This window comes from Triturus cristatus, chromosome 2_1 (assembly GCF_964204655.1).
Source record: "Triturus cristatus chromosome 2_1, aTriCri1.1, whole genome shotgun sequence".
Taxonomy (NCBI): Eukaryota; Metazoa; Chordata; class Amphibia; order Caudata; family Salamandridae; genus Triturus; species Triturus cristatus.
The window spans coordinates 799,586,378-799,612,708 of record NC_140581.1 but is presented as its reverse complement, the minus strand read 5'-3'; the positions used below and the strand labels follow the sequence as shown (position 1 = coordinate 799,612,708).

General features: G+C 46.2%; 1 protein-coding gene across 3 annotated transcripts in view; it reads left to right on the top strand.

Annotated features, from left to right (window-relative positions):
• Positions 1 to 26,331, top strand: part of LOC146865898 (kelch domain-containing protein 10-like) — a 603,680-nt gene that overhangs the window by 504,647 nt on the left and 72,702 nt on the right. For all 3 annotated transcript variants that reach the window (XM_085640780.1, XM_085640782.1, XM_085640781.1), the window contains one exon: positions 17,266 to 17,350. In XM_085640780.1, the coding sequence (XP_085496906.1) occupies positions 17,266 to 17,350 (85 nt within the window). The remainder of the gene's footprint in view (positions 1 to 17,265; positions 17,351 to 26,331) is intronic.

The window sequence follows — 26,331 nt, the reverse complement described above, 5'->3', positions numbered from 1 at the left end:
ACAGTCGTTCCGAGCTTCTGTGGAAATGTGCTGGGCGGAGAGGGGTGACAACATGGCACACGGGGCCTACGAACCTGCTGCAGCATGGGAGGGCCTAGCGTCACCCGAACCCCTTCCGCATGGGTCAGACCACTGGGGGGCACAAGCTGCCGGGCCACTTGGCCTTCACTCTGCTGGGTAGGGTGAAGGGCCTCCCACCAGGCGGCAGACCCTCGAGTCGGACTGTCCATGCAGGGAGGAAGCTCCTTGCTTGAAACAACAGCCGAGGCTGACCAAGCAGTCCATACCTAAACGGACCGAGAGCGCCCAATCGATCAGAGTATGGCCAGGGCATCCCCTGGCAGGCTGCCCTGCGTGGGGGGATGCCGGCTTCACATACCTGCCTGCTCCCGGGGCGAGCAGGCTCAAAGGAAAGGCTCATCAGGAAGGGGCTGAGAGGCTGGTGCAGACCGGGGCCCCGGGGGCCCCGGGGGGCCCCAGCGGGCGGGTCTGGGTGCTGCCATCCCCTGTCTCAGAATCGCCGGACCTCACGGAGGTCTGACTGAGCAATCTCGGAGAAAAAGGGCGATCGGGAAGGGGCTGAGAGGCAGGTGCATACCCGGGCCCCTGGGGGCCCCGGCGGGTGGGCCCAGGTTCTGCCTTCCCCTGTTTCGGAATAGTCGAACCTAATGGAGGCCTGACTGACCCTCTCCCTAGTAATCCGGAGGAAAATTACCCCCCTTTCTTGTAATCCGTGCACACGAGGTGACAGAGGGGACCCAAGGCGCGAATGTACCCAACCTCCTGGAGCCCTCGCTGGGATCGGGGAGGCAAATGAGCCCTCATCGGGACTTTCAGGCAAGCCCGGCCATCTGGTCACCCCATTGGAATGCATTGCGCGTGACCAGATGGCCGAGGGGATAGGTGTGACCAGATGGCTGAGGGAAAAGGTGCGACCAGATGGCCGGGCTCGAAAGGGAAGCTATCTGGTCACTCTGTGCCCCAACGAATGAGTGAGCAGGGGACCGGAGGCCCAGGGACCCAGCTGGGCCACAGCCATGGAGGCTGCAAGGGGGACCCGACGGGCCCTCTGACCCGGGGACCGCCGACACCTTGACAAGCAGGGCTCCAGGGCTCTGCACCAGGGACCCTTGTCCCATGCAGATGGACACTTGCCAGGCTGCAGGACGGGGGCTCCCATACCCCAGGCCCTGGGGCCGGTCCCTGCTTCTCAACCCAGCCAGGCCTAGGAGATCGGGGAGCTTGCCCGGGCACGAGTGACTACTGTCCCGGGCACACGTACTCTCAGGACGTGCGCTCTTTTCCACACATTTTTTCCATATTCTGCGTAGAGGCCTTATGCCAATTCCTCCTAGCCCAAGTAATGAGTCTTCGAATCCTAAAGTAGCTGCCGCCACATCTTCGTTCATGTGAGTGCAGCCAAACAGATCTTATCTTTACATCTGTTAGCTCTGCAGAGTCTCTGTGGCGTGAGACATGCAAACATTTTGAGCCTTAATTTCTCAAAACCTGATTTACACCAAATCACAAACAGCATGCTTTTTGGACCAAGATCAAGCTTACTGCCAAATTTGGTGTAATTCCATTCTGCCGTTTTTGCTGTAGCTGTGTCTAATTTTCCTACAGAAAATTGCATGGAGAAAACGCATTTAATATTTCCCCTTTTTCTCGGCTCCTTCTTGACGGATCGCCCCAAAAACTTTCCAGGAAGGAACTGGGGCACATGAACTTTTTGGGGAAATTTTTGTGATGATTTGACAAACAGTGGCTAAGTTTTTATGAAACCAAAAAAATTATTTTCCTATGGAAACATGATCCTAACTACACCTACCCAGCCAACCACTAGGTAATATTTATATATCACTAGGTTATATATATATATATATATATATATATATATATATATATATATATAGTACATATATATATATATAGTACATATATATATACATATATACATATATATAACCTACAAGTGGTCTCCAGTATATTTAGGACCTTGTTTCAATAAGAAAAGTGCTTTTTGACTTGCTTATAACTTTGGCACTGTTTGACGAATCTTCACAACATTTTCCAAAAAAAGCACCCTACTCTTTCTGATTGTGCATGGAAAATTTCGGGGTGATCCGTTAAGCAGGTGGGGTAAAAAAATGCATTTCCCAAATACATTCCATTGACATTTTAGACATGACTACAGCCTGAACCGCTGAACGAATTGGCAGAAAGCTAGGTCTTGCTCCAGAAAGCACACTTTTGTGAATTGGTGTAAATCCGATCAGCAGTTTAGAGATATTAAAGGAAAAACAAATTTGGATATCTAGGGACGTGGACCCTTCGTGAATCCTTTGTGGCTGTTTGCCAATCCATACGGCAAAAACATTTTAGAAATCAGAGAATGGTCCTCAGCTTCGAAAATTCTTATATAATGTAGTAGAAAGGGGCAGGATAGGGGTTGCCTGTCTGTGAGGGACCCTAGACGGTAAGAAAATGTTCCCAAATGTTTTTCCTCCCTGCACAACTTTGCGGCTCCACCACAACATGTGCAGCTTCACGGATGCGCTGTGATGCATGGCCACCGGTTTAAATATTGGGGATGGTCCTCTGGTGTGAAATTTGGAGAGAAATGTCATAGAAGGGTTCAGGGTAGTGTTACCCTGACCGCATGGGTGTGTAATATAGGGGTCTGTGAGGGACCCCTGATAGGAAGAAAATACCCCCAAATGAATTTTGTTTTACTTACGAGTAATTGCAAATCCTCGCCGAAGCTCAGCATAGCCCCCATGTTCATCTGTGGCAGATTTGTGAATTTGGGCAAAAAATCAAAAAATATAGACTCACACTCTCACTCAGAGACTAATGCATCCATTCACAAACCCACTCAGACACTTTTATGCCCACTAACAGACCTACTCAGACTCTAAGAAACCCACTCACAGAGCCACCCAGACATTCATGCACCCACTCATAGATCCACTTGGACATTGTCACATCAACTCACAGACCCACTGAGACACTCCCGCACCCAGTCAGATCCACTCATGCACCTACTCACACACCCACTCAGACACTGATGCACCTACTCTCAAGCACACCCAGACACTCTCACATCCACTGACAGAACCAAACAGACACTCACACACCCAATCACAGACCCACAGACACTCATGCACCCACTCACAGACCCACTCAGATACTCCTGCATCCACTCACACACCGACTGAGACACTCATGCACCCAGTCACAGACCCACACTCACACACCCACTCAGAGACCCACTCAGACACTCTCACTCCCAAACCCACTCAGACACTCTCACACCCACTAACAGACCTACACAGACATTCACACACCACTGAAAGACCCACTCAGACACTCTCACACCCATTCACAGACTCATTCAGATACTCATGCACTGCTCACACACACTCACACACCCACTCTCAAACGCACTCATACACTTTAACACCCACTGACAGACCCACACAGACACTCATGCACCCACTCACACACCCACACAGGCACTCAAGCACCCTGTCACAAACCCACTCAGACACTCTTACACCCACTTACAGACCCACTCAGACGCTAATGCACCCACTCAGAGACCCACTGAAACACTCACACACCAAATTATAAAGAATTAATGAATGGCCAACTTATAAAGCACAAAAAAATGCCTGAAGGTGTCAAGGGACTGAAGCGGTTCAACTACCTGGCAGGAACATAAGCCCTCGATAATAAACAAGTACAAGGCAAAAGGCCAGGTCTTCAAGGACACCCACTCACATACCCACTCAAAGGCCTTTCTAAGGCTCAGGGAGGGAGTATATATATATTATATATGTGTATGTGTGTATATAAATATATGTGTATATATATATGTGTGTGTTATGTGTATATATATACATATATGTATATATATGTGTGTGTCTATATCTATATATTATCTACTGGCGGTCGCCAGTAGGTAGTTATAGTTAGGACCTAGTTTCCATAAGAAAAGCGTTTTTTGTTTTCCCAATAACTTTGGCGCCGGAGGACGAATCTTCGTGAAATTGTCAAAACTTGTGGGGCGCTCCGGTCAGCTCCTATCCTGAAAGTTTTGGGGTGATTCAGTGAGCAGGGACCGAGAAAAAAGGGGGTCTCCATGTTATTTTCCATAGGAAACTTTAGACACGAATACAGCCCGAACTGCTGAACGGAATTACACCAAATTTGGCAACAAGGTAGCCCTTGGTTCAGAAAGAGAATGTTTTGTTAAATGGTGTAAATCCGTTCAGTTGTTCCTGAGAAATTAAAAAAATAGAGGTAAAAAATGCATTTCCCATAGGAAACTTTAGACACGGCTACAGCTGGAACTGCTGAACGGAATTACATCAAATTTGGCAAAAAGGTAATGCTTGGTTCAGAAAGCGCCCTTTTTTTTTAAATGGCGTAAAGCCGTTCAATAGTTGCTGAGAAAATCAAAAAATAAAAGTTTCGATAAATAGAGGCATGGAGGATCCGCTCACCCTCCCGATACCACGAGCTTTATTCTAATTGGCTGTCAACACTCCAAACCAGGAAGTGTTGGCAGCCATCTTACCGAGGCACAAGAAAACAGAAAAACAAAAAGTGAAAAATAACAAAAGGGGGCAGGGTAGAAACACCCTCAACCCTTAGACCTGCTCAGGGCCAAAACAAGCATTTTTTTTTAAAGCGGTGAGATTTGCGCTCCCAGCGCGAATTTCGGACGAAAAAAAAAAACGAAGCGCGGTCTCCCATGCTTCGTTATTATGTAGCCCCCAGGTGGGCCAAGTACCGGGGGCATGCAAAATTGAAATTGCGGGGGCCAAGTAGACCCCCGCAGCCCAGGGGACCGCCACCCCCGGGCCTTTTATTAAATATTTGCAGGGGCTCACGGCCCCCCGCAGCCCTGGGGACCAGCATCCCCCAGGGCTTCTTTTTTTTTTAAACTACACCTGTGTGGGGGGGCTCGAGGCCCCCACATGCCACAGGGACCGCCACCTCTCCGGGGCACTAATATTCAAATTTGGTGGTCCGTGACCACCACCTCCCCGGGGCTGTGCATGTGATGGGAAGGGGGCCGTGCGACCCCCCTCCTGGAGTCTGTGATGGCCCTGGGGACCACCACCCCCCAGGGCCAGCTCCTGCAGTGTCCCGGGGTGCCCACCTCCAGGACACTGCTGTTTGCTATGAAAGGTCAGAAGCCTCGCGGCTCCCGCCCTGCCATGGCAAACTGTGGTTTGGATTTTGAAAGCGAGAGCAGGAAACCTGCTCTCACTTTCAAAACCAAACCACATTGCTTTTCCACACGGGGAGCTGCATGTCAGCAGCTCTCCGTGTGGAAAAGCAATGCCGGCTCCCGCAGGACGCGCAGAGCCAGCAGAGACCGTGGGGGCATTGGGGCTCCCCCCACGGTACCCAAAGGAGAGGGCTGGCCCTGGGGGATGGGATACCCGGGGCCAGAAGTGGCCTGGGAGGGGGGCCACGCGGCCCCCCTCCACCAAAAAATAAATAAATAAAAGCGGCACAGCCCCGGGGGATGGGTCCCCGGGGCTAATAATAGAGGCCTCAGGAGGGGGGCCACGCAGCCCCCTCCTAGATTTAAAAATAAAAAAAAAATTATGGCCATGCCCCAGGGGATGGGGTCCCCGGGGCCAAAATTGGCCTCTGGAGGGGGGCCACGCGCCCCCTTCCCGTTTATTTATTTTTTTTTTTTAAAAAGGGGCAAGGCTCTGTGGCGCTTACTAGAGGTACCGGGTGGGCTAGTTGGACCCCAGGGACCCTCAGGATTCAAGGGGACTTAATCCCCCAACATAAAAGAAGCCACAGGGCGCGTTTGCACAGTGGTGAAGGAAGGGGGCGGGGCCTGAGGTGACATGTGTGCAAACATGTCCTGTAGCATGTTTTAAGTTGGAGGATTAAGTCCCCTTGAATCTGAGGGTCCCTGGGGTCCAACTAGCCCACCCGGTACCTCCAGTAAGTGCCACAGAGCTGCGTTGCAGAGAGGTGTAAAAAAGGGCATGACCTCTAAACACCTCTCTGCAACGCAGCCTCCTGGCCCATACTGGAGATACCTGGTGGGCTGGTTGGACCCCAGGGACCCTCAGGATTCAAGGGGACTTAATCCCCCAACTTAAAAGAAGCCACAGGGCGCGTTTGCACAGTGGTGAAGGAAGGGGGCGGGGCCTGAGGTGACATGTGTGCAAACACGCCTAGTGGGACGTTTTAAGTTGGGGAATTAATACCTCTTCAATCCTGAGGGTCCCTGGGGGCCAACTAGCCCACCAGGTACCTCCAGCAAGCGCCACTGCGCCGCGTTGCAGAGAGGTAGCCCAGGCCATGCCCCTTTTTACAGCTCTCTTCAATGCAGCTCTGTGGCGCTTACTGGAGGTACCTGGTGGCCTAGTTGGACCCCAGGGACCCTCAAGATTCAAGGGGACTTATTCCCCCAACTTAAAACGTGCCACAGGGCGTGTTTGAACAGTGGTAAATGGAGGGGGCTGGAACTGAGGTGACATGTGTGCAAACACGACCCGTGGCGAGTTTTAAGTTGGGGAATTAATTCCCCTTCAATCCTGAAGGCCCCTGGGGGCCAGTTAGCCCACCAGGTACCTCCAGTAAGCACCATAGACCTGCTTTGCAGAGAGGTGGTCCAGGCAAAGCTCCTTTTTATGCCTCTCTGCAACGCAGCTCTGTGGCGCTTACTGGAGGTACCTGGTGGGCTAGTTGGACCCCAGGGGCCCTTAGGATTAAAGGGGACTTAATCCCCGACTTAAAACATGTCACTGGCGTGTTTAAACAGTGGTGAAGGGAAGGGGCTGGGCCTGAGGTGACGTATGCAAACACTATAGAAAAAACAACAGCTAAGACTCCCCCTATTACTTTAGTATAGGTAATATATCCAACAATTAGAAAACAAACCTCATTTTGACCACACAAATTATGAGAATTTTTTTCATTTATTTACTATCAAAAAATATAAAAATAAAATATACAGACGTACAATATCTTTTAGTACATAGAGGATACTCTTGATAGAGAGTTAATCACCACTTTTGAGAGAACTCTAGTAAATTATACAACGACTAATATCTCACAGTAGGGAAATATTTACCAAAGCAATATTGAACACACTCAAGCGAGACAGATAAACAAAAAAAAGACAATTAGAATAATGTCACATAGTCATAGACAGAAAATACACAAACAATAAAGTGACCAGACACAATCACAAATAACATAGAAAAATACTATAGTGCAGTAAAGTGACACAATAGGCGCCGACGCGCGTTTCGGAAAAGGACCGAGGTCCAACAAGTCCTTCGTCAGGGCGCAGAGAATCACAATTTGGTATTAAGTCATAGATCCATGTTACACATTTCTTAAGTCATCGATCCAAATAACACATTCCGCTAAAGAACATATCGAAGCCAACTGTGAGATATCAGGATTTGTGGATCATACAATGAAATTATAAAGTAGTCCAGCCGAAGATAGCCAATGGGGTCACAGAAATACAGGTGGAGTAGGTCAGTACAAAGTCGAGGAGACGTTATGAGGGTCCAAAACTTCGTAGTATGTCGTAGAGATAAATGGACCAGTAGGTAAATGGAACTGTACAAAGTATAGAAAAACGGCAAAACTTGATACTACTATGGAAGGATTAAGGTCTACGGAGTATCGGCATTTCCAAAGAGTCGTGTATGCTGATTAAAAAAACTTCAAAAGGACAAGCTAAGACTTGCTTGGTAACACTATAGATAGATCAAAGTCAATGGAGCATTGGAGTTTCCAAATAGTTGTGTAGTTTCTTTACAGAAAAAACCTCAGAGGAACAAAGCTAATGCAGCGGGTACGGAGTCTCGTAAACGCTTCTGTATCCAGAGAAGCGTTTACGAGACTCCGCAATCCACTGCTCATGACGTCACATATTACATCACTCATGACATGGTCAGTGGCATCACTCATGACATCACTGATGACATCATCCTTGTGATAGAGTGGCGGTCGCGCGAGTTATAGTTATCTGAACTAACTATAACGGGGGAATTTCATTGGTTTTTTACGAGTGAAATATCCACCTAACTATAACATGTGTGAAACCTATGGTTTTTTCAGTGAATTTGCAAGGTTTTTTAAATGCTAATTCCTAACTATAACGTGTTTGAAACCTATGGTTTTTTAAGTGAATTTGCAAGGTTTTTTAAATGCTAATTTCTAACTATAACGTGTGTGAAACCTATGTTTTTTTTAGTGAATTTGTAAGGTTTTTTAAATGCTAATTTATGTATGTATTATTATATTTTTTATATATTTATTTTACAATAAACTACCTATGTATATAGTTATAGATTGACTGTATCCTGTAATATGGAATGGCTCAGCTCTTTTTTTTTTTATTTGGATAAAGTTGAACAGCATAGTTAATATCTCCTATAAACTTATAAACAGTTTGAAATATATATATATATTTTTTTAGGGTTTTTCACCATGCACGCACCGTGCGCGCACCCCGCGATTTTTTGAATTTTTTTTTTAAAAAATGTTCACCCTTCAGGGTCCTTCAGGGACCCCCTGACAAAGGCTAGGGGGTCAGGAACTCTCTACCCTGCCCCCTTTTCACGTTCTCCACCTTTCTTTTACACTGCCACACACAAAATGGCATCCGACACTTCCTGATTTTGACCGATTCGAATGTTGACTGACATCTAACCACCAATCAGAATTACGCTTGCGGACATTTGGTGTATATTTATGTACTTTTAACTGCAATTTTCTCAGGAACTACTGAACAGATTGACACCATATATGCAAAAGGCACATGCCTGACCTGAGGACTACCTCTTTGCCAAATTTCAAGTAATTCTGTTCAGCCGTTCGGGCTGTACCTTCGACTAAAGGTCCTATGGGAAAATGCATGGGGAAAACGCGTTTTGGGACCCCCCTTTTTTCTCAGCCCCCACTTGACAAATCACCCCAAGACTTTCAGGGTAGGAGCTGAGCGGAGCGCCCCATTAGTTTTGAAAATTTCACGACGATAAGTCAACCGGCGCCAAAGTTATTCAAAATAGAATTTTAAGATTTCCTATGGGAACTCGGTCCTAACTATAACTATCTACTGGCGACCAGTATATATCTGATGGATGGGTGGGTGAGTGGGCGGATGGATATATAGATAGATATTGAGTTATTAGTCGAGTGGTGTGAGAGTCCCACTCAAATAATGAACACAATTCTTGTCAGTGACAAAAGTCATTATATAAATCTGTGCCTAACCCTCTATTGGCTTTGCTGGAAAGCAGTCAGGCTTTACATAGAGTCAAAGTGTAAAGAATGTATGCAGCACTCAAACAGTAATAAAGTGAATACACAGCACCAGAAAGAACCAGGTCTTATGAATTTTTAACGTTTCAGGTAAAATAGCACCAAGACGTACAAAACGCCAATCGCAGTAATCTGGTCATGCTGGACCAGCTCAAAGTCAGATGTTCAGGCTGACCGAAATGAAGCTCAGGTCAGGTACAGGGATTGTCATTGTGGAAAGTTTACCTTCTACTCAGTCCAGTGCCACACGAGGGGCCTCAGTAGAGCTTCGTGTTGGAGAGGGCCGTATAAAGGTTGATCTTTGCATGAAGAGCAGGTTGACATCAGAGCTTTGCATTGGCAGGAAATGCTGGTGGTCACTTCTGACAGGGAGGAGACCAGAAATTCTGGATTTTCACCTCGAGTCCAGTTTATGCAGTTTTAGAAGGAGAACACTCTGACACCAGCCAAAGGTTCAAGACCTGGGGAGGCACCACTTGGTGTTGTTTCGGCATCCTGCCAGGCCGCCACGTTATTCTTCCTGCAAACCTACCTCACGGCAGCTGGCTCACCGGTACCATCTTCCTCAAATTCAATTCCTCTACTGGGGGAGAGGGGATCGAGGAGGGGGAGCTTGAGAGAACACGTTCAGCGTCTACATATTTTTCATAGTTCTTCTTTTTCCCAGCATACTTTCTCTCTCTCACATATACACTAAGACCAGAGCCACTGGAATTATGCAGTTCTGCAGCCGCTTTGTTTGCTGTAACACGCTGTGTTTTCCTGCATGATTATTCTTTTGCTGCATTTGCCACATAATCTATCATGTGTTGTATAATCTTCAGATTTTAACAAACAATGAGTTTCTAGGTTAATCGGATCACAAGTAAAACGTGGCAATGTGTGTTACTGCATAGTGAATGCCTACTACAAAGGTTAGTGTCATCTTTCAATTGTTATTCCTGTATTTGATTGCCGAACTGGTACTAACAGTCTCTACCCAGACAGAGTTCTCATGTGTGCAAACAAAGAAATAATGAAGTAATACGTTCACAAAATGTGCTGGATTATGCTGCATACTTTGCCTTTTCTTGCCCTATAATTTAGTCAGCCCTGACTCATGTTTTGCTCCTCCCTGTCGTATAATTCCAGTGGTCATGACTGAGACACATGCAAACACAGACACAAAAAATCTCATGACATGCACAGAATATGTGGATGAAAATGAGCACTGGCTGCGTATAATTCGGGGGCAAGGACATAGCAGTGTCTATAGAATTGTGCGTGCACCTTGTAGAATAGTACTCCTTGAATTGCCTATGTGTTTGGCCTATATTGGTATCTCCAATAGCTCATTACTGGGCCTTGAGTTGTCATGGAACTTGGGAGGCAGTGGCATGCTGTAATAAGTGCAACACATGTACAGACTCTGTGGCACTCAGAGATTGAGCAGTTAACAGATGCTTTTGTGGAGCAGCAATTCAGTCACCCTGTGCTAAGGCATGTGTGCAGTGTAGTTTGAATGTGTCTTCTGGAGCATCACGCGTGCTTCACAGTTCAACAGCTTGACGAAAGGCCAGTGTAAACGAAGGCCGCAAAAGTGTCTTTGGAGATGGACATCTCAATGAGAGATGCTTGCCCTTCCTTGTGCAGACTAATATGTCTGATCTATCAATCATATGGCCTTAGGTAGGTCGGTAAAGAATAAAAACTCCAGACAACGTTATGATTGACCATCATAACAAATCTATGGGAGAATGACTGATTATTGCAAGCAGCTCAGTATGTGAATGATATTTACAACAAGCAATGGTTGAGCAGAACCTACTATGGCTAGATCGTGTAAGCTCTTTTGAGACAGTTAGCACGGTCTGTCGACAGACCATACTGTTATCTTCCTTTCGATGACTGCCACAGTTTACACAGTACATGCAATAATTACAAGTCATGAGACATGATTTTGTTTCTCACTGGATACAAATGTGGGTAAGGACCACAACCTGATGGAGTGGTGAAACCTACAAGAAAAGCAAACCACCATGGCATCCTTACCAACAACCTCCTCCTCAAGAGAAGTCCGTGGCCTAAGAGAACCAGGTGCACCTGGGAGATTGTCTAATGCCTGTGTAGCGCAGGACCACTGAACACCATAAAAACACTGGCAGACTAATTTAAAGTGCTGCAGAAATTGGAGTCAGAATGTTTTTGGGCTACTACACAACTTCCGTTTATGCAAATCCTAAGAAATGTGGTAATTCTGCATCAGATGATTTTGTTGTTTGTGGCCTATAGTTTGTACCTCACATGGGATTTGCAATCCATTTGTTTGCTTAGTGACACAGGTTTGAGTTTATCATTATGCCAATACTAGTCTCAGATTCTGTTTCCCGGCTTTGTCGATCTGTCCATGAAGTTCATTATTGAGGCAACATTTACATGGTTCGCAGAGCGGAATTACCTCATGGTACCATGTGGTAGTTTTACTTTGTCTGATTCCAAGTTTTTCCATGCAATTTTACAGCGTGCGGTATTTTACCTGATTTTTATGGGGTGCACGTTTGGCGTGTGGTAAATATGGGTGAGGTACCGCATGCAATAAAATTGTATATGTAAATAAATCCCTGCTATTGCTGGATGTGAAAAAACTAAAAGAAGATAGGTCATTCACCCACAGTCCTCTTCCAGCTCAGAGCAGACAGTAATCTTTGCAAACCATTACTGGAAGGCTCTGACACCACTGAATCCCACAAATTCACCAACGCTGATTATCTTATACCAAACAAACATACTTAATCCAAAACACATTTCCTGAGCACCATAATATAACACTGGAAAGGTTAATGCCCGTTAACCGGCACATCGCAAGTGCGAGGTGTGTCTTGTGTCAGCAGCATCACACATTGAAATGTCAAACAACAAACTGCCATTGGCATTGGCATGGTTGGGTTTTGGTTGCCTCATGGTTAACAATCAGTGGTGGTTTATGTAGAACAGTTAAAACCACTGGTGCATTTGGGACCAAATCCGCGCAACAAACAGCCATGAGCTGGATCTTCTCCTTCACAATCTTTCTGCAAGTATCTGCAGTTCAGACTCACTGACTGTGAACGTTCTCAGGTGCTCAGAGGCCATGATAGAAAGTAGGTAGATTTGCAGGACGGTCAGCTGCTGGAAGCGAAGGACTGTATTAGATCCTAAAGCGGTTTTCAGGAGATGTCCTGACTGAGGCTAGCCTCCAGAAAAGAAGGATGCTTCCTCTAGGTGGCTCAAGTGACTCAGTGGAGTAATCAAATAGCTCGTTTCTACACTGACAGTGAAGGTGGCAAACTAATATTGCGTTTATTCTATCTTTATGTTATTTCCTTGTGATATGTTGTCACTGCACATGAGCGGAATTAACTGCTGTTACTGCTGCCCAGTAAGTCACTGTCTGAAAATATCAGGGGCTGTATCACCGATGCTGCTCATTTTCCTTGTTTTCGCAGGGCGCACCCTTTAAAAGGTGCACCCGGTGCAAAAGAAGGAAAATGCAATGTATTAGGATGAATGCGCTGGCCCCAGGGTAGCCATGAACTCACTCTGCCCTAGGCAAAGTGAATTCATGTGAAAAACGGTGCGCCTGCTTTGAAGACGCTCCATGTTTCATAATACAGGCGGAAGCCCACCAACACTTTGAAGGGGGATTAGAGATCCCCTTGCAGGTTGATACAGCGAGTGACTGCACCTGCCTGCAAGGAGATGTCTTGAGAGGTTCACGGGACCCCTTTTTTCCCTCCAGAGGGCTGACATCAGTGGGCGCAGTAAGAGTGTGCCATCTTTTAGATGACGCACTGTTAGTGCGCCTCCTGACAGCTTCTTTGCCTCTGTGCCCGCATCTATAATATGGCGCGGGCGCAGAGGCAAAGAGATTTCTTCATTTGAGTGAGGCACGCCCAGTGCATTGAGGCAACGCCCTCTGATGATAGTGCTGGTGCTTTATGTGCACCAGTGCTATCGGTATTACAGAAGGGGACGCGCAAGCAACTGCGGCCCCTTCTGTAATACCAAAGTGCCCCAGGGGCACGCAATGAAGGCGCAAACTCCCATTACACCCTCGGGGAACTTCCGTAATATGGCCCCTGGTAATGTAATACCACACTCAGTTTGCTTTTCATCCGTAATCAAGCTGAAGAAGCAGAATAATGAAACTTCAGTCACACTTCTACGATGAATAACCCTGAGTGAGTAGCAATGAAAGGCAGTTTATTCAGAGCACTGTTGATGGTTTAATCAATAAGGTGGAGCTATTTCTCCGTCAGGTTTGACCCACGCACAGGAAATATGGAGGATGGGATAGATGACTGCCAAGTGTATTTCCTGGTGGAATCGTGCTTTTTAGGTCTCGTCTGAGCTAGCGCTTGCGCTGCTCTGTGCGAGATATTTTGTAAGTGGAATTTTCAAAGTGCTACCCACAGTCTTTTGGCTGGCCTAAAGCTTGAGTGCACGATCACATGCACGTGCACAGCTGGCATCTAATGGCTCCTCAGCTCCCACTCCCCCCTTCCTTCTCCATAGCTTTGGCTCCAGCCGCCATCTGCCTTTCTTATCTACCAGCCGTCATGGCTCATTAAGTGCTTTAGCGGCCAATGCTTGTTTATTGTTATCGCGGGCAGCTTCAATTGCACAAGCGCGGTCCGTTTCGGCCGCGCTTGTAACATTGTTACTGGTTTAAAGAGCTTGTTTTTTTCTTCTTTGCATTTCTGCCTGAAACATCCTCTGCTTTTCCTTTTGCTGACCCGACTCTAATGCTTACATGTCATGCCCTGCTTTGTATGTGCGCGCAACGACAACACACTGCCACAAGCATTGGACGCACGGACTGGAAAGAGTGCTACGCTCACTGACTCCGTAAAACTGCACAGCTTAATGCGTTAATTGTAGTGGGTTCTCAGCATGTGGTTTTTGTTCCTTGCCTGTGTTTGTGCTCGCTCTGCTCTGCTATCCTGCAGCCAGCTCGTGATTGCCTCGGCGCTGAAGAGCACTGATGGCTTTCCTGGGTTTACTGCACTTCATAAGGATTGGGAGAGAGACGCATGCACATTGCTTCCTAATGGGCGTTAGCCATTTCCTTAAAGCAGTGCAGCCTAACTTGCTCCACATTTCATTGGATAATTGACAATAACGTTTCAGTGATTAGATTTTGTTCTGTTCATTTTTGGCTTTGTGGCGAACGTGCAACTAGTCTGGAAGATCTCATGTGTACACAGAGAGAGGCCAATTAATGTATGTCTGGAAATCGGGTGATCCTGTATGCACACCAGGAGAAGGGGAGAGCTGACGCCCCGGGGTCTTTTCAGATTCCCAAACTTCATCTAGCAAAAATAATTTCAATCAGTTTTTATTCAGTTCTTTTTGACATAAAAAGGGGCGTGGCTGAAGACCAAAGTAAATTACACCTGAGAAGAATATTAAATGATAGATGGCATGTGTGTACTGCTGGTAGTTCTACACATCGGCGAGGACTGCTTGCTGCTGAGTCAAGCATGGAACAAAGGCCTGTGCCACGTCACTGCGCGTGCCGCGGAGTTATGGAGAGAACCTTCTGCGTTGCTTCTTGTTCTCCTCGCCCTCTTGAGCTCTTGGGCAGTAGGGACAATCCTGTTATCCCGTAACAACAGGAATCCAACGCTAATGCAAGCTCACTGGTTTAACACGTATGTCTGTTTGGGCTTTAACTCTCAAAGTCGAGCAGTCAAGGTTTACTTTTAGGGGATGGTGTGGGACAGAGGCTCAGACACAAAGCACGCGACAACCAGACACAATTAGCTGATAATCCAGTCAGTACTTTTATTTGAGTTAACTTCAATAGCCAAGTCATAAGCAACATCACATAAATTAAACAGTTCCACCCTTAATCCGGGGATACTGGATTTCCCTAAAAGTAATGCCTACCTTTTTGCAGCTCACATTTATCCCATCAAGGGTAGCAAGCGCTATATAAATGCAAACCTGTTTCCCTTTTCTATCCCTCCACTATCCTTCTCAATCCAAATAACTGACTAATATATCCACCACTCAAATTACTTTCATATTTGACTATACTAATTCACCACTAATCCTTTATGGGTTCTGGAGTAGCGTGCTACTTGGCGAAAAATCGCTTTAATGCCTCGTCAGGGGTAGTAAGTGCTATATAAATGCAATTACAATACAATACATAGTGCTTTTTCACTAGTTAGTGCAGCCTAAGCTGTGAATGCCTCATTAGGGCTTTAAAAATGTCAGCATTTGTGCACGTGTTGCATTATGGTTCCAGGGCCATGTGTGAAAAGCTGATCTGTGCAGGACAACGCTGCCGCCGGCAGGTCCCTTTGATAAACCAGGGCTCAGATATGCGTGATGCAGGCCATGCATCACTTGCAGGATTATTGAACTAATGCATCTAAACTCTGGGCTGGAGTGGCCCACACGACCTTGGATGCTGGAGTGGCCCACACGACCTTGGATGCTGGAGTGGCCCACACGACCTTGGATGCTGGAGTGGCCCATACGACCTTGGATGGCAAGAAGGGGGCACTGGCAACATTAGCTTAGCAAGGGCAAGATGCCTCAACTGTGATCCTGCGTCTCAGCACTTTGTGGTTGGCATAAGGCAATCCACCAGGTAGAAGAGCAGTGTATGAAGTCCAGAGCATCAAGGTTGAGCTGACATGGCAGGAAGGTGTGTTGATGACTGTGGGGCAATAAGAGTGGCCATGGAAGGCTAGCGGAATGGTAGTGGTTGGTTCCAACGGCTTCTGAAAGTATTCTTTATTTACCACACCACCCACAGCAGGTTTTTTCTCAGTCCTGGAGTATGCACCCTACTTGTTTATGGGGGACGGCCATGACTCGTGCCTTTGGCTCAATGCTTTCCTCTGTTATGGTGCATACATTAAAAGGTGAACTTGAATATCTGATTCACGGTGCCAGCTCAAATCCAGAAACAATGGCAGTTGGTGTTAGGTCACTGGCAAGCCACATTTAAAGCCAGACCTGAAAAAGTGACCCAATCAATGCTAAAATGCTAAGCACATATATTTGGAAGCCTGTGGCTTGAAAACCAGTATCCCACTCTGGTTACCATGCATCCCATGAGGACCGCTATGTTTGTATATCTGTCCCAGACACTCCTGCAGCCAACGAGTGGCTGTTTCTGAACTCATCTCTTTGCCAGAGATGGAGACAGGATGCAGAGGACGGACAGGCAGCGCAGCTCCTTTTTAGGTCTCGCCTGACCCAGCACATGCGCTGGTCTGGCGAGACTTATTGAGAGGGCTCCAAAAAGTGCTACCAGGCCAGCCTAGAGCTACAGTGCATGTGCGCGGGTGCGCGCGCCGCGCTTTACCGCGATTACTTTCACGTTCGCGGCCGCACGGCCGCTTTGCATAGTCAATAGGTCTCGCTTTTGGGACCTTATAAGTATTTAGTTATGCAACTGTTGCATGGCTAAACACTTATAAGGTCCCAAAGGCGAGACCTATTGGCTATGCCAATGCTTGTTGAATTTCCTTTACATTCTGCTCTCTGGAAGCAAGGGGAATGCTCCAGTGAATCACACTGCCACAGTCAGTACTGCCACAGGCCTAGCAAAAGTTAACATTCTGGCTCACGGACTGTTCATGTTCAGTCAAGATCGTCCTCTATACAGGTGGGCAATTGTCAGATACTTTGTGGCATCTGCAAACAAATTGATACACAATGTTGCATTCTTGAAAAAGCATAAGCAGCTTGATGGTTTTGAGCCACTGTCTTCATAGGTAGATCACTGTGTGCCAACAGTCCAGCATCCTCTACTTCTTTCTTATTTTGTTTGTTTGAAAGTAGCCATCCTTAGATATTTTGTTTCACACAAGTCTTTCAAAGCTTAATTGCATCAACATGTGAAAAATATAACATTATGTTTATCTTTTTTCTTTAAATAATGTTTTTTTGCAGTGAAAAAGCTGAGCTTATTCATGCCAAAATCGCTTTCCAGCAAGAAAAGGAAGCATACAGCAAACAGCACAGATATCAACAACAGGTACTGCGTGAGGCCTGAACTACACTTTAAGTCACAGAAGTGGACTAAGCATTTGGGTTAGATTTACAAGCCCCTTGCGCCACTTTTGCGTCATTTTTAACATGGGGAAAATGACGCAAAGGTGGCGCAAGGGGCTTGTAAATCTGCCCCTTTCTTTGTATATGATGTTTGTTGAATCTCATAGATATCAACAACAGGTACTGCATGAGGCCTGAACTACACTATAAGTCACAGAAGTGGACTAAACATATTCTTTGTATATGATGTTTGTTGAATATAGTCTAGAAAGAAGAACGAGACAAGTAATGTACATACTTTCAATCGTTAAATCTTTGAGGGAACCTCAGCACATCTTTCTTGGAATAGAATATTGTAAGTCTCTTTCCTCCCTTGGCTTCTACGATGCTATGGAGAGAATTATGGCGTGATGGTGTTGGTTATTAAAAGATGAATGCACATAATATATGAGGAGATATGAAGAAGCAGAGAGAGAGTTGCCATATAGTGGGTTATAGCTTGCAGAATGATGGACCAGAACGCTTATCAGGGGAAGAATGAAGGCGACCAGCAGTGTAGTGGTGTTTGGCATTCTGCATGTTCATGGCTGCTGGTTGCAAATGTCAAATAGAGGATGATACTAGGCATAGCCTGCTTGATCATCTGCATACACTAGAGTCTTTCAGGGTTTTCTGTTTTTTAAACACATTTTATCGAGTTTCTCATGAGAACGACAACTAAGAAACTTTGCAACACCTTACAATGTGCTAAACATACCACGAGGTGCAATGCTTTCTGCATAATCCCCACCCACCAACAGCCCAGAGGCCTCCTCAACGTGAAAGGAGGGAAGTCCCAAAATAATACCAGAGGTCATGTCCGTGGTTCGGACCACCATAAGTCTGAACTTCTGTGTGAGGTCGGGATCTACATGCCTCAGGCAGATTAATGGAGATCCCTCTATAGTCAGCCCATCGGTGCCAGATTTTAACCTATTTTTGAGGACATTCCCAGGCTTTGTATCCCAGCCTTTCTATATTCAGCCACCAGTCTAGGCCCTACTCCATTCTGCAATAGGAAGGAGCACAGCATCCTTTCTGCGGCAAGCAATGTTCCTTTTAGCAACAGTCAGATTGAGCCAGAGGAAGGTCCTAAAAGTCCTCCAATATGTATAGAAGGATCAAGCTACAATCTCACCGAATGGGGAGTCACAATACTTTTCACGATCAGCTCAGAATTCAAGTCTAGTATGTTTACTTTGCAGCACACTACCACACAGTGTGAAGGAAGGTACCCTCCAACTCTGCACATCGAAGACAAGAGGGGTAGATGACTTCCCATCACCCAGACTCTGTGATGTGTGAAGTATGTGTGGTGGAGGTATTTCTACTGTATAAGCTGTAGGAAGGACGCAATGGCGGAGCATCTGGGGGATGCCCTAAGCTCTGTACAGTCTTCATCTGCCAAGGCCCAGATGTCTTCCTCCCAGGCTGTAAGCAATATAGCAAACGAGTTGGGCATATGATAAATGAGGGACCAATATACCTGGGTGATTTTATGTGTGTCTAATTCTCCTAGCAGTAATTTAGCCTCAAGGGGGTTATAGTCCGGGAGGGCCTCTAACCGCAATGTGTGGCGTCAAAGCATGGTGCAGCTGGAGGTAGCGGTAGAATTTACTGCGTTGATAAAATTAATCTTTGCCCCCCCCCCCCACCAGTTCTGCAGCATCATCTGTGTCACCAGTGGGAGCGGAAGCCCCGCCCGTTGCATGTACAGTAAGTATGGATCAGGGTGCCCTGGAGCGCCCACTTTTCCAATGCAAATACAGGGTATTGTACCACCATTCATTGATAATTATTAGGTGGGACACTCAGTAATAGGACTCAATGTTCACTGTGGCAATCCCCCCATCATATTTGGATTTAAAACATCTAATGAGGGCTATGTGAGGGGTGCCATGATACCATAGGGAACTTTTTGTCAGTCAAGAAATCTTTATTCGGCCTAAGCAGCCATAAAAGAATGCAAATAAAAATCATTTAAAGGGAACTTTGTAACATGGAATGTACTGTCCTGGAAAAGGTACACGGTAGGGTATATAGGTAGTTTTGGAGGTGATGAAGGAACCAGGGGAGGGAAACCATCTTTAATATAGCTGAGCAGCCCAGGAGGGACAGATGAAGGGCCAACCAAGCTTTGACATCTACCCCAGTGCATCTATAAACGGCCGGATATTTATCTTCAATGCCCGGGAAGTGCCTGGGGCGATGTGAACCCCCAAATATTTAAAGTTATGCGTGGCTATCTGGAAGACGGTGGCCCATTCCAAGTTCTGAGGGTGGGAGGGTGTGCAAGAAGATGGTAGACTTGGTCTTAATGATGGAAAGACCCAAATTCCCACCAAATATTCAAGGGCTTTGGAGCACATGGGGTCCAGAGATCTTAGGCTGAGTCAAAAAGATCAGGGCATCATCAGCGTAATGCATCACCCTATCCACAAGCCCCGTCCCCACTCAAATCCCCAGACTTGTGCATCTATACGAAGTCACTTGGCCAGGGGTTATGTGGCTACCGCAAAAAGCAGTGGGGCAGCAGGCACTTCTGATGCGTGCCTTATCCAATGGGGAAGGGTCTAGAGGTCGCAATGCCCACTCGTACCTGGGCTGCGAGATCTCTCTAAAGGAATTTGATGTATTTTTGAAGCTTGGGTCCAAAACACAGCCGGTGGAGGAGTGTGAATAAGTATCTCCAATCCAGTCAAACACTTTTTCAATATCCACCAGCAGTAGCACAGTTGGGCTAGCCAAGCGGTCAGCAATGGCAAGCACATTATATACTCTACAAATGTTATGCCTGGTGGCCCGCCCAGATATGAAGTCAATCGGATCATGGTGGAGCAGGGAGGGTATAACCCTAAGCAGGCGGGTGGCTAGAGCTTTGGCCAGGATCTTAGCTTCACTATTTAAAAGAGAAATTGGGCAATAGGGGGAGCACTGGTTGGGGGGGTGCTTCCCAGATTTAGGAATCTCCACAATCTCTGCGCAGTGTTTGTCAGATGGAAGTAGACTTGTTCTAGCTGCTTCTTTGAGGACTGGCATGAGAGGGTCCTCAAGCTTGTTCATAAATAATTTAAAGAATTCACTTGGGAACTCATTGGGACCAGGCATCTTACCAGAATGCAGATCACCCAATGCAGGCATTAGTTCCTCAGGATTTGTCGAACATTGCTCTATCAGCTAGCGATAGGGTCTTAAGGGGCAGGTCTGATGCAAACTGAATGAGCTGTGTGTCTTGCAGGTGGGCCAGCGGAGCATACAGGTCTGTGTAAAAATGAGTGAATTGGTGCACCATAGTGTCATCACCAGAGACCCTGGTGCCCTCAAAATCCAACAAATAGAGGATCAGGGAGTGGTGACTAATATTGGAGCAGAGATGGTGTAATAGTTTACTAGCTTTGGTCCCCATTGATAGATCCCGGACTGCAAGGCCAACATACTGCCTTAGCCTCATCGAGGAGGAGGAGTCACAACTGGGATTCAACATGAAGTTTATGACTTAGTAGCCTGGGTCGGGTTGTGGTTGTAGCATGCCTTCAACCCTCAGATTTGTGTCTCTAGATCCTAGACTATTTTCCTTTTTCTGTTTCCTCGCAGTCAGGTACCTAATAATCTCTGCCTGCAGTGTTGGCTTAAGGGCCTTACACAGAAGGCCTTGTGACTACACAAAATGTGGCTTTGGGCCAAGTATGTGTCAAATGCCTGTCCCATCAGGGAAGGGAGGGCTGTATCTTGAAGGGCAATAAACTACAACAGAGGGACCCTGAATATTTCAATATTGTGAGGAAGAAATCAGGGAATAAACTGGAAAACACAACGCAACTTCCTACACCTAGTTATTTCAACATTAGGCACTAAGTCCATATGATAAGGCAAGACCCACAGTCAACGGTGTACAAAACTTAATCACTTCATTTATTTGCTGTTTTTTTCATTTTTTCATTTTTTACGACAACATATACATGTATATTTCAAACTGTATGTAAATACAAAGAATACATATTGCATCACAACAATAAAACACACTTACGACTTATTTTCAACAACCCACCACAGGATGGCATGAATGAAAGACACATGTCCATAATAAAATACAAACAATGAGACAGTGAACATCAAAATAACCAAAAAGACAAAAATGTTAAAAAACAATTATACATAAGACCAGCGCCGACGCACGTTTCGGAGATCCTATATACAGACTCCTTCTTCAGGGCGTATTGAAATGGTCTAGTCAGAAGGTAAAAGTTACTGGACCTAACTTCATGTCCAACATCATGCGGTGAAGATACAAATTCAATATTGACAACCGTTGGTCTGTGGGTACAAAAACCAGAATGAGCATATTTGATTTAATTTTTGTTATTTGTCAGGCTGGGAGCTAATGCCAAGAAGGAAGAATTTCCATTACCCAATGTGCCAATAACACCAAGGAAAAGAAATATGTGAATAAAGAAAAGAGAGTACCAACCACCTAGTTTTAAGAATGTAAATAAATATACACATACTTGATCAAAACTTCAGATGGTCACACCAAATATACGACCACTTCAATTGGTGTATTTTTTTTTTTTTAAAAGAACTGAAAAGAGATCGAAAATAAATATGTGATGATGATGAAACTAAAAAAGCATAATAGACTACAAGTAATGTAGTTTATAGCTTAAAGAAACTTCCAATTTTATAAGTAACTCCTGGAGCGAGGGGGAGAGGCCATTTGGCAATCTTCATTCACAACTGAGTGTCGTTTTCGTAATCTTAGTGACACTGTTTGTATACAACCAGTGTTCCATTGGTAATTATATGTTTTCTATTTCTGGTGCTACTGAGTTACTCCGCATAGACTATCTAAAGGCTATTATCCCAAGCGCGCATTCTTTCTCTCTCCCCCTCGCTCCAGGAGTTACTTATAAAATTGGAAGTTTCTTTAGGCTATAAACTACATTACTTGTAGTCTATTATGCTTTTTTAGTTTCATCATCATCACATATTTATTTTCGATCTCTTTTCAGTTCTTTTCAAAAAAATAATAAATACACCAATTGAAGTGGTCGTATATTTGGTGTGCCCATCTGAAGTTTTGATCAAGTATGTGTATATTTATTTACATTCTTAAAACTAGGTGGTTGGTACTCTCTTTTCTTTATTCACATATTTCTTTTCATTGGTGTTATTGGCACATTGGGTAATGGAAATTCTTCCTTCTTGGCATTAGCTCCCAGCCTGACAAATAACAAAAATTAAATCAAATATGCTCATTCTGGTTTTTGTACCCACAGACCAACGGTTGTCAATATTGAATTTGTATCTTCACCGCATGATGTTGGACATGAAGTTAGGTCCAGTAACTTTTACCTTCTGACTAGACCATTCCAATATGCCCTGAAGAAGGAGTCTGTATATAGGATCTCCGAAACGAGCGTCGGCGCTGGTCTTATGTATAATTGTTTTTTAACATTTTTGTCTATTTGGTTATTTTGATGTTCACTGTCTCATTGTTTGTATTTTATTATGTATATGTGTCTTTCATTCATGCCATCCTGTAGTGAGTTGTTGAAAATAAGTCGTAAGTGTGTTTTATTGTTGTGATGCAATATGTATTCTTTGTATTTACATACAGTTTGAAATTTACATGTATATGTTGTCGTAAAAAATGAAAAAATGAAAAAACCAGCAAATAAATGAAGTGATTAAGTTTTGTACACCGTTGACTGTGGGTCTTGCCTTATCATATGGACTTAGTGCCTAATGTTGAAATAACTAGGTGTAGGAAGTTGCGTTGTGTTTTCCACTGAATCTTGAAGGGACCATGGGGTCAAAGGTCAGCAGAATGATTGCCTGGAGTGGGCCCTGCGCAGGGAGAGGGTTATCAGAGAACAATCCAAAAGCCCTCAAGGAAGGATTTGCGCATCCAGTGCCTTGTGAATTTTAGCCCTCAGGAGGAGGAACTAGTCCAATCAAGAGTAGGCAATATGCACCCCCAAATAGAATGTATAGCCCCTATCCCACTGATGGAACCCCGGCCATACATCTGCTAAGCTCATTGCCTGCAAGAACGAGTGCATTAGGGAGCAACAAGGCATGAGGCCAAACACCTCCATGAACCTGTCAAGGCATTCATGTATCACCCCATTCCAGTCCCTTCTCAGCACCAAGGACCCTACCAGCAGAATGCCAATGAGATTGGGGAGTACCTTGAGGAATGAACTGGTTAGTGGGGCTCCCCAACTAGCTGACCATGCATCTGCCCCACCGGTCAGTTCAGTTGTGCTGCACTACATAGGAATTACCATGACCATAATCCCCCCCCCCACCCAGAGCCCCTTGTAAAGCCTGAATGAAAACAGTGAGCATAACCCTAACAGGTCAAGAAGGGAACTCCCTGTTTCCCAGCAAGTGTGTTTCCTGCAAGAACAGGATGTCGGCATGTAGCATTTTTGCAGCTCAGATGATAGCTGTTCTTTTGATTTTATCTAACAGGCCATTAAAATGCCAGGACATTAGCTGGACCCGATCAAGCCAGGCTGGGTTGTCATCAGCCATCTTGTGTTGGGAATGTGTAGATCATGACAGTATGTGGGACAGTGGCCATCTGGTGTTGTGGGTGCATCCTCCACTTAAAGAAAAACAGAAAACAACAACAGTAACCAACACAATAACCATACACATCCCAACCCACCCACCCTATATTCCTAGAACCTGAAGTATCTTTTGTATGGCAGGTCAGCCACCGGTGCCAATGGGGTGATGGTGCCCCATGCCCCAATGGATCCTACCTCAAATAAACCTAATACTGGTGCCATCTGGCCTGTGCCAAGAGTGCAACCCATGTGGGTGCTAGCAGTCTCACACCGGGGGAGGTACGCTGCTGGTTTTCTCCAGCCAACCACACCGACAAGCCCCAACATAGTCAGAATTCAAGAGGATTGTGTCTATAAGTACTCATAACCAAGCGTCGTCGGAGCAGGAAGCACAATTTACTTGCCTTGCCTCTTGGAGGCAATGGTAGAAGGCTGCCTGAGATGCATTATGGTGTCACCGAATAAGGCAATGGGGCAACATCATTTCAAAATCGCGGGGCACCAATGAGGGCCCAGCTAAGTAATCATGAAGGTCTCCCACCCCATCCGAGATGTCTGGTTTCCTGCACCAGGAGGAAATCGAGTGGTTTCTGTTGCCCCCCATGTTTCTCGTGCGTTGCGGGAAGGGCCCATTGGCCAGCCTCCTAGGAATCAACTTGTCGAGAAGGGGGTGTATGCAGCCAAAGCTGACATCGCTCGGCTGTCCACTAGAAAACCGTCTCCTGAGTCTCGAAAAAGAAGGTTTGAGATTGGAAGATCACTTTAAGTTTAGCAGGGAACAACAGCATTTCTCTAATGTTGAGACTGCTCAGCTTTTCTTTGGCTTCGAGGAATGAGCGACGTTGATCTTGGACCAGCTTGGTGTAATCTGGGAAAATCATTATTTTGTGAGATTGAAACCAAGCAAATCCTCCTAATGGACATGACAGAGAATTGCATCTCTGTCCTTGTAGTTGAGTATACGTGCAATCATAGGTTGGGCGGGAGCCCACGGGCAGTCTGTGGGTTAAAGGTCTATGTGCTCTCTCAATAACAAACCAGGAGTAAAAGGATGAAGCGGGCGTGATAAAGCAAATCCACTGAATCAAGAGCATGTCAGGGGAGGCTTCCTCACAACCTTCTGGGAAACCCATGAAACGAAGATTGTTCCAGCTGGCCCTTCCCTCAGCATCGTTCACCCTTGCTTCCAGACCCGTGGAAAATGAGGATAGGTGTAAGAGTATACTTTCCATCTCAGGCATTGCATTCTCCACAACAGAGACTCTTGCCTCCACGTCCGTGACCCTGTCAACTGCCGAACGCAAATCCTGGCACAGTAGCATGATGTCGTAGCCCTTTGCACCTGTCCGCGCCTCCAGGGTAGTGCATGATTGGTTTATCGCCTCCAGGATGATGTTGATCTCAGAGCTCATGGCGCGAGAGCTGTCTTCACTGTCCACCTCAGCCGATTTCGCCACAGCATGGGTAAATTTGTCAAGTGTGCCTTGCTTGCCCTTTGGTGGGCACCTTATCTTTTGCCATTGTTGAGGCCGCTCGTCCACAATGCATCCAAAAGCCAGCCTTCACTGAAATCAGACCCACCAGTCCCCCATGGAATCTGCACGGCGGACAAGTAGTCCAGATGATTTCTGTGCCGCTGCTGCCCGAAACCGTTAGGAGCCGAACTGGCCTCCTTATTAAAGAGGCCAACCAGCTCTCACAAACAGCCGGAGGATCGAACTCCAAATAGATGGCTGTGAGATGGGCATCCCTCATGACCCTCAGCTGATGGCAAAGGAGAGGAACAGAACAACAGCTGCTGGTGTGAGGGACCCTTCTGCAATAGACAGGCCAGGTTATGAGCCAGGTCCTGCCCCAGAAACCTGACAGCCTCCCACGGAGGACCACTGGGCAGCACAAGAAGCCCAGCCTAGCACCAAAGGAGGCCACTGGTCCGTATTTAAGAAAACAATGTCACGGGGAGGCCACACCTTGAAACTCAATCAGTGGCTGGCAGGCCCCACAATCGTGAACCAGGTGTTGAGGGCACCACTAGGGGGTGCGCCTAGTCATCATTCCGTTGCCTCACTTTGATCCTCCCGTTCTCGTGGCACGCGCTAGTCCGCTTCGCCATCAGCTCAGGATGCTCGGCCCAGGAAAATTAGCACCACTCCCAGATCTAACCTCTCTCATTCTGCAGACATGCCCTGGGGCAAAGCAGATCTAAATTGTGCAGCTCCCCAGCTGTGACCCAGTCGCTCCTGTGGTGCAAGACAACTCCCATCTCTCCAGCCGGCTGACAGGCATACACCCTTCTTGAGGCCATGTGAGCCCAGGACTGTCTCTGCTGCAACCCTCTTCTGCTGCT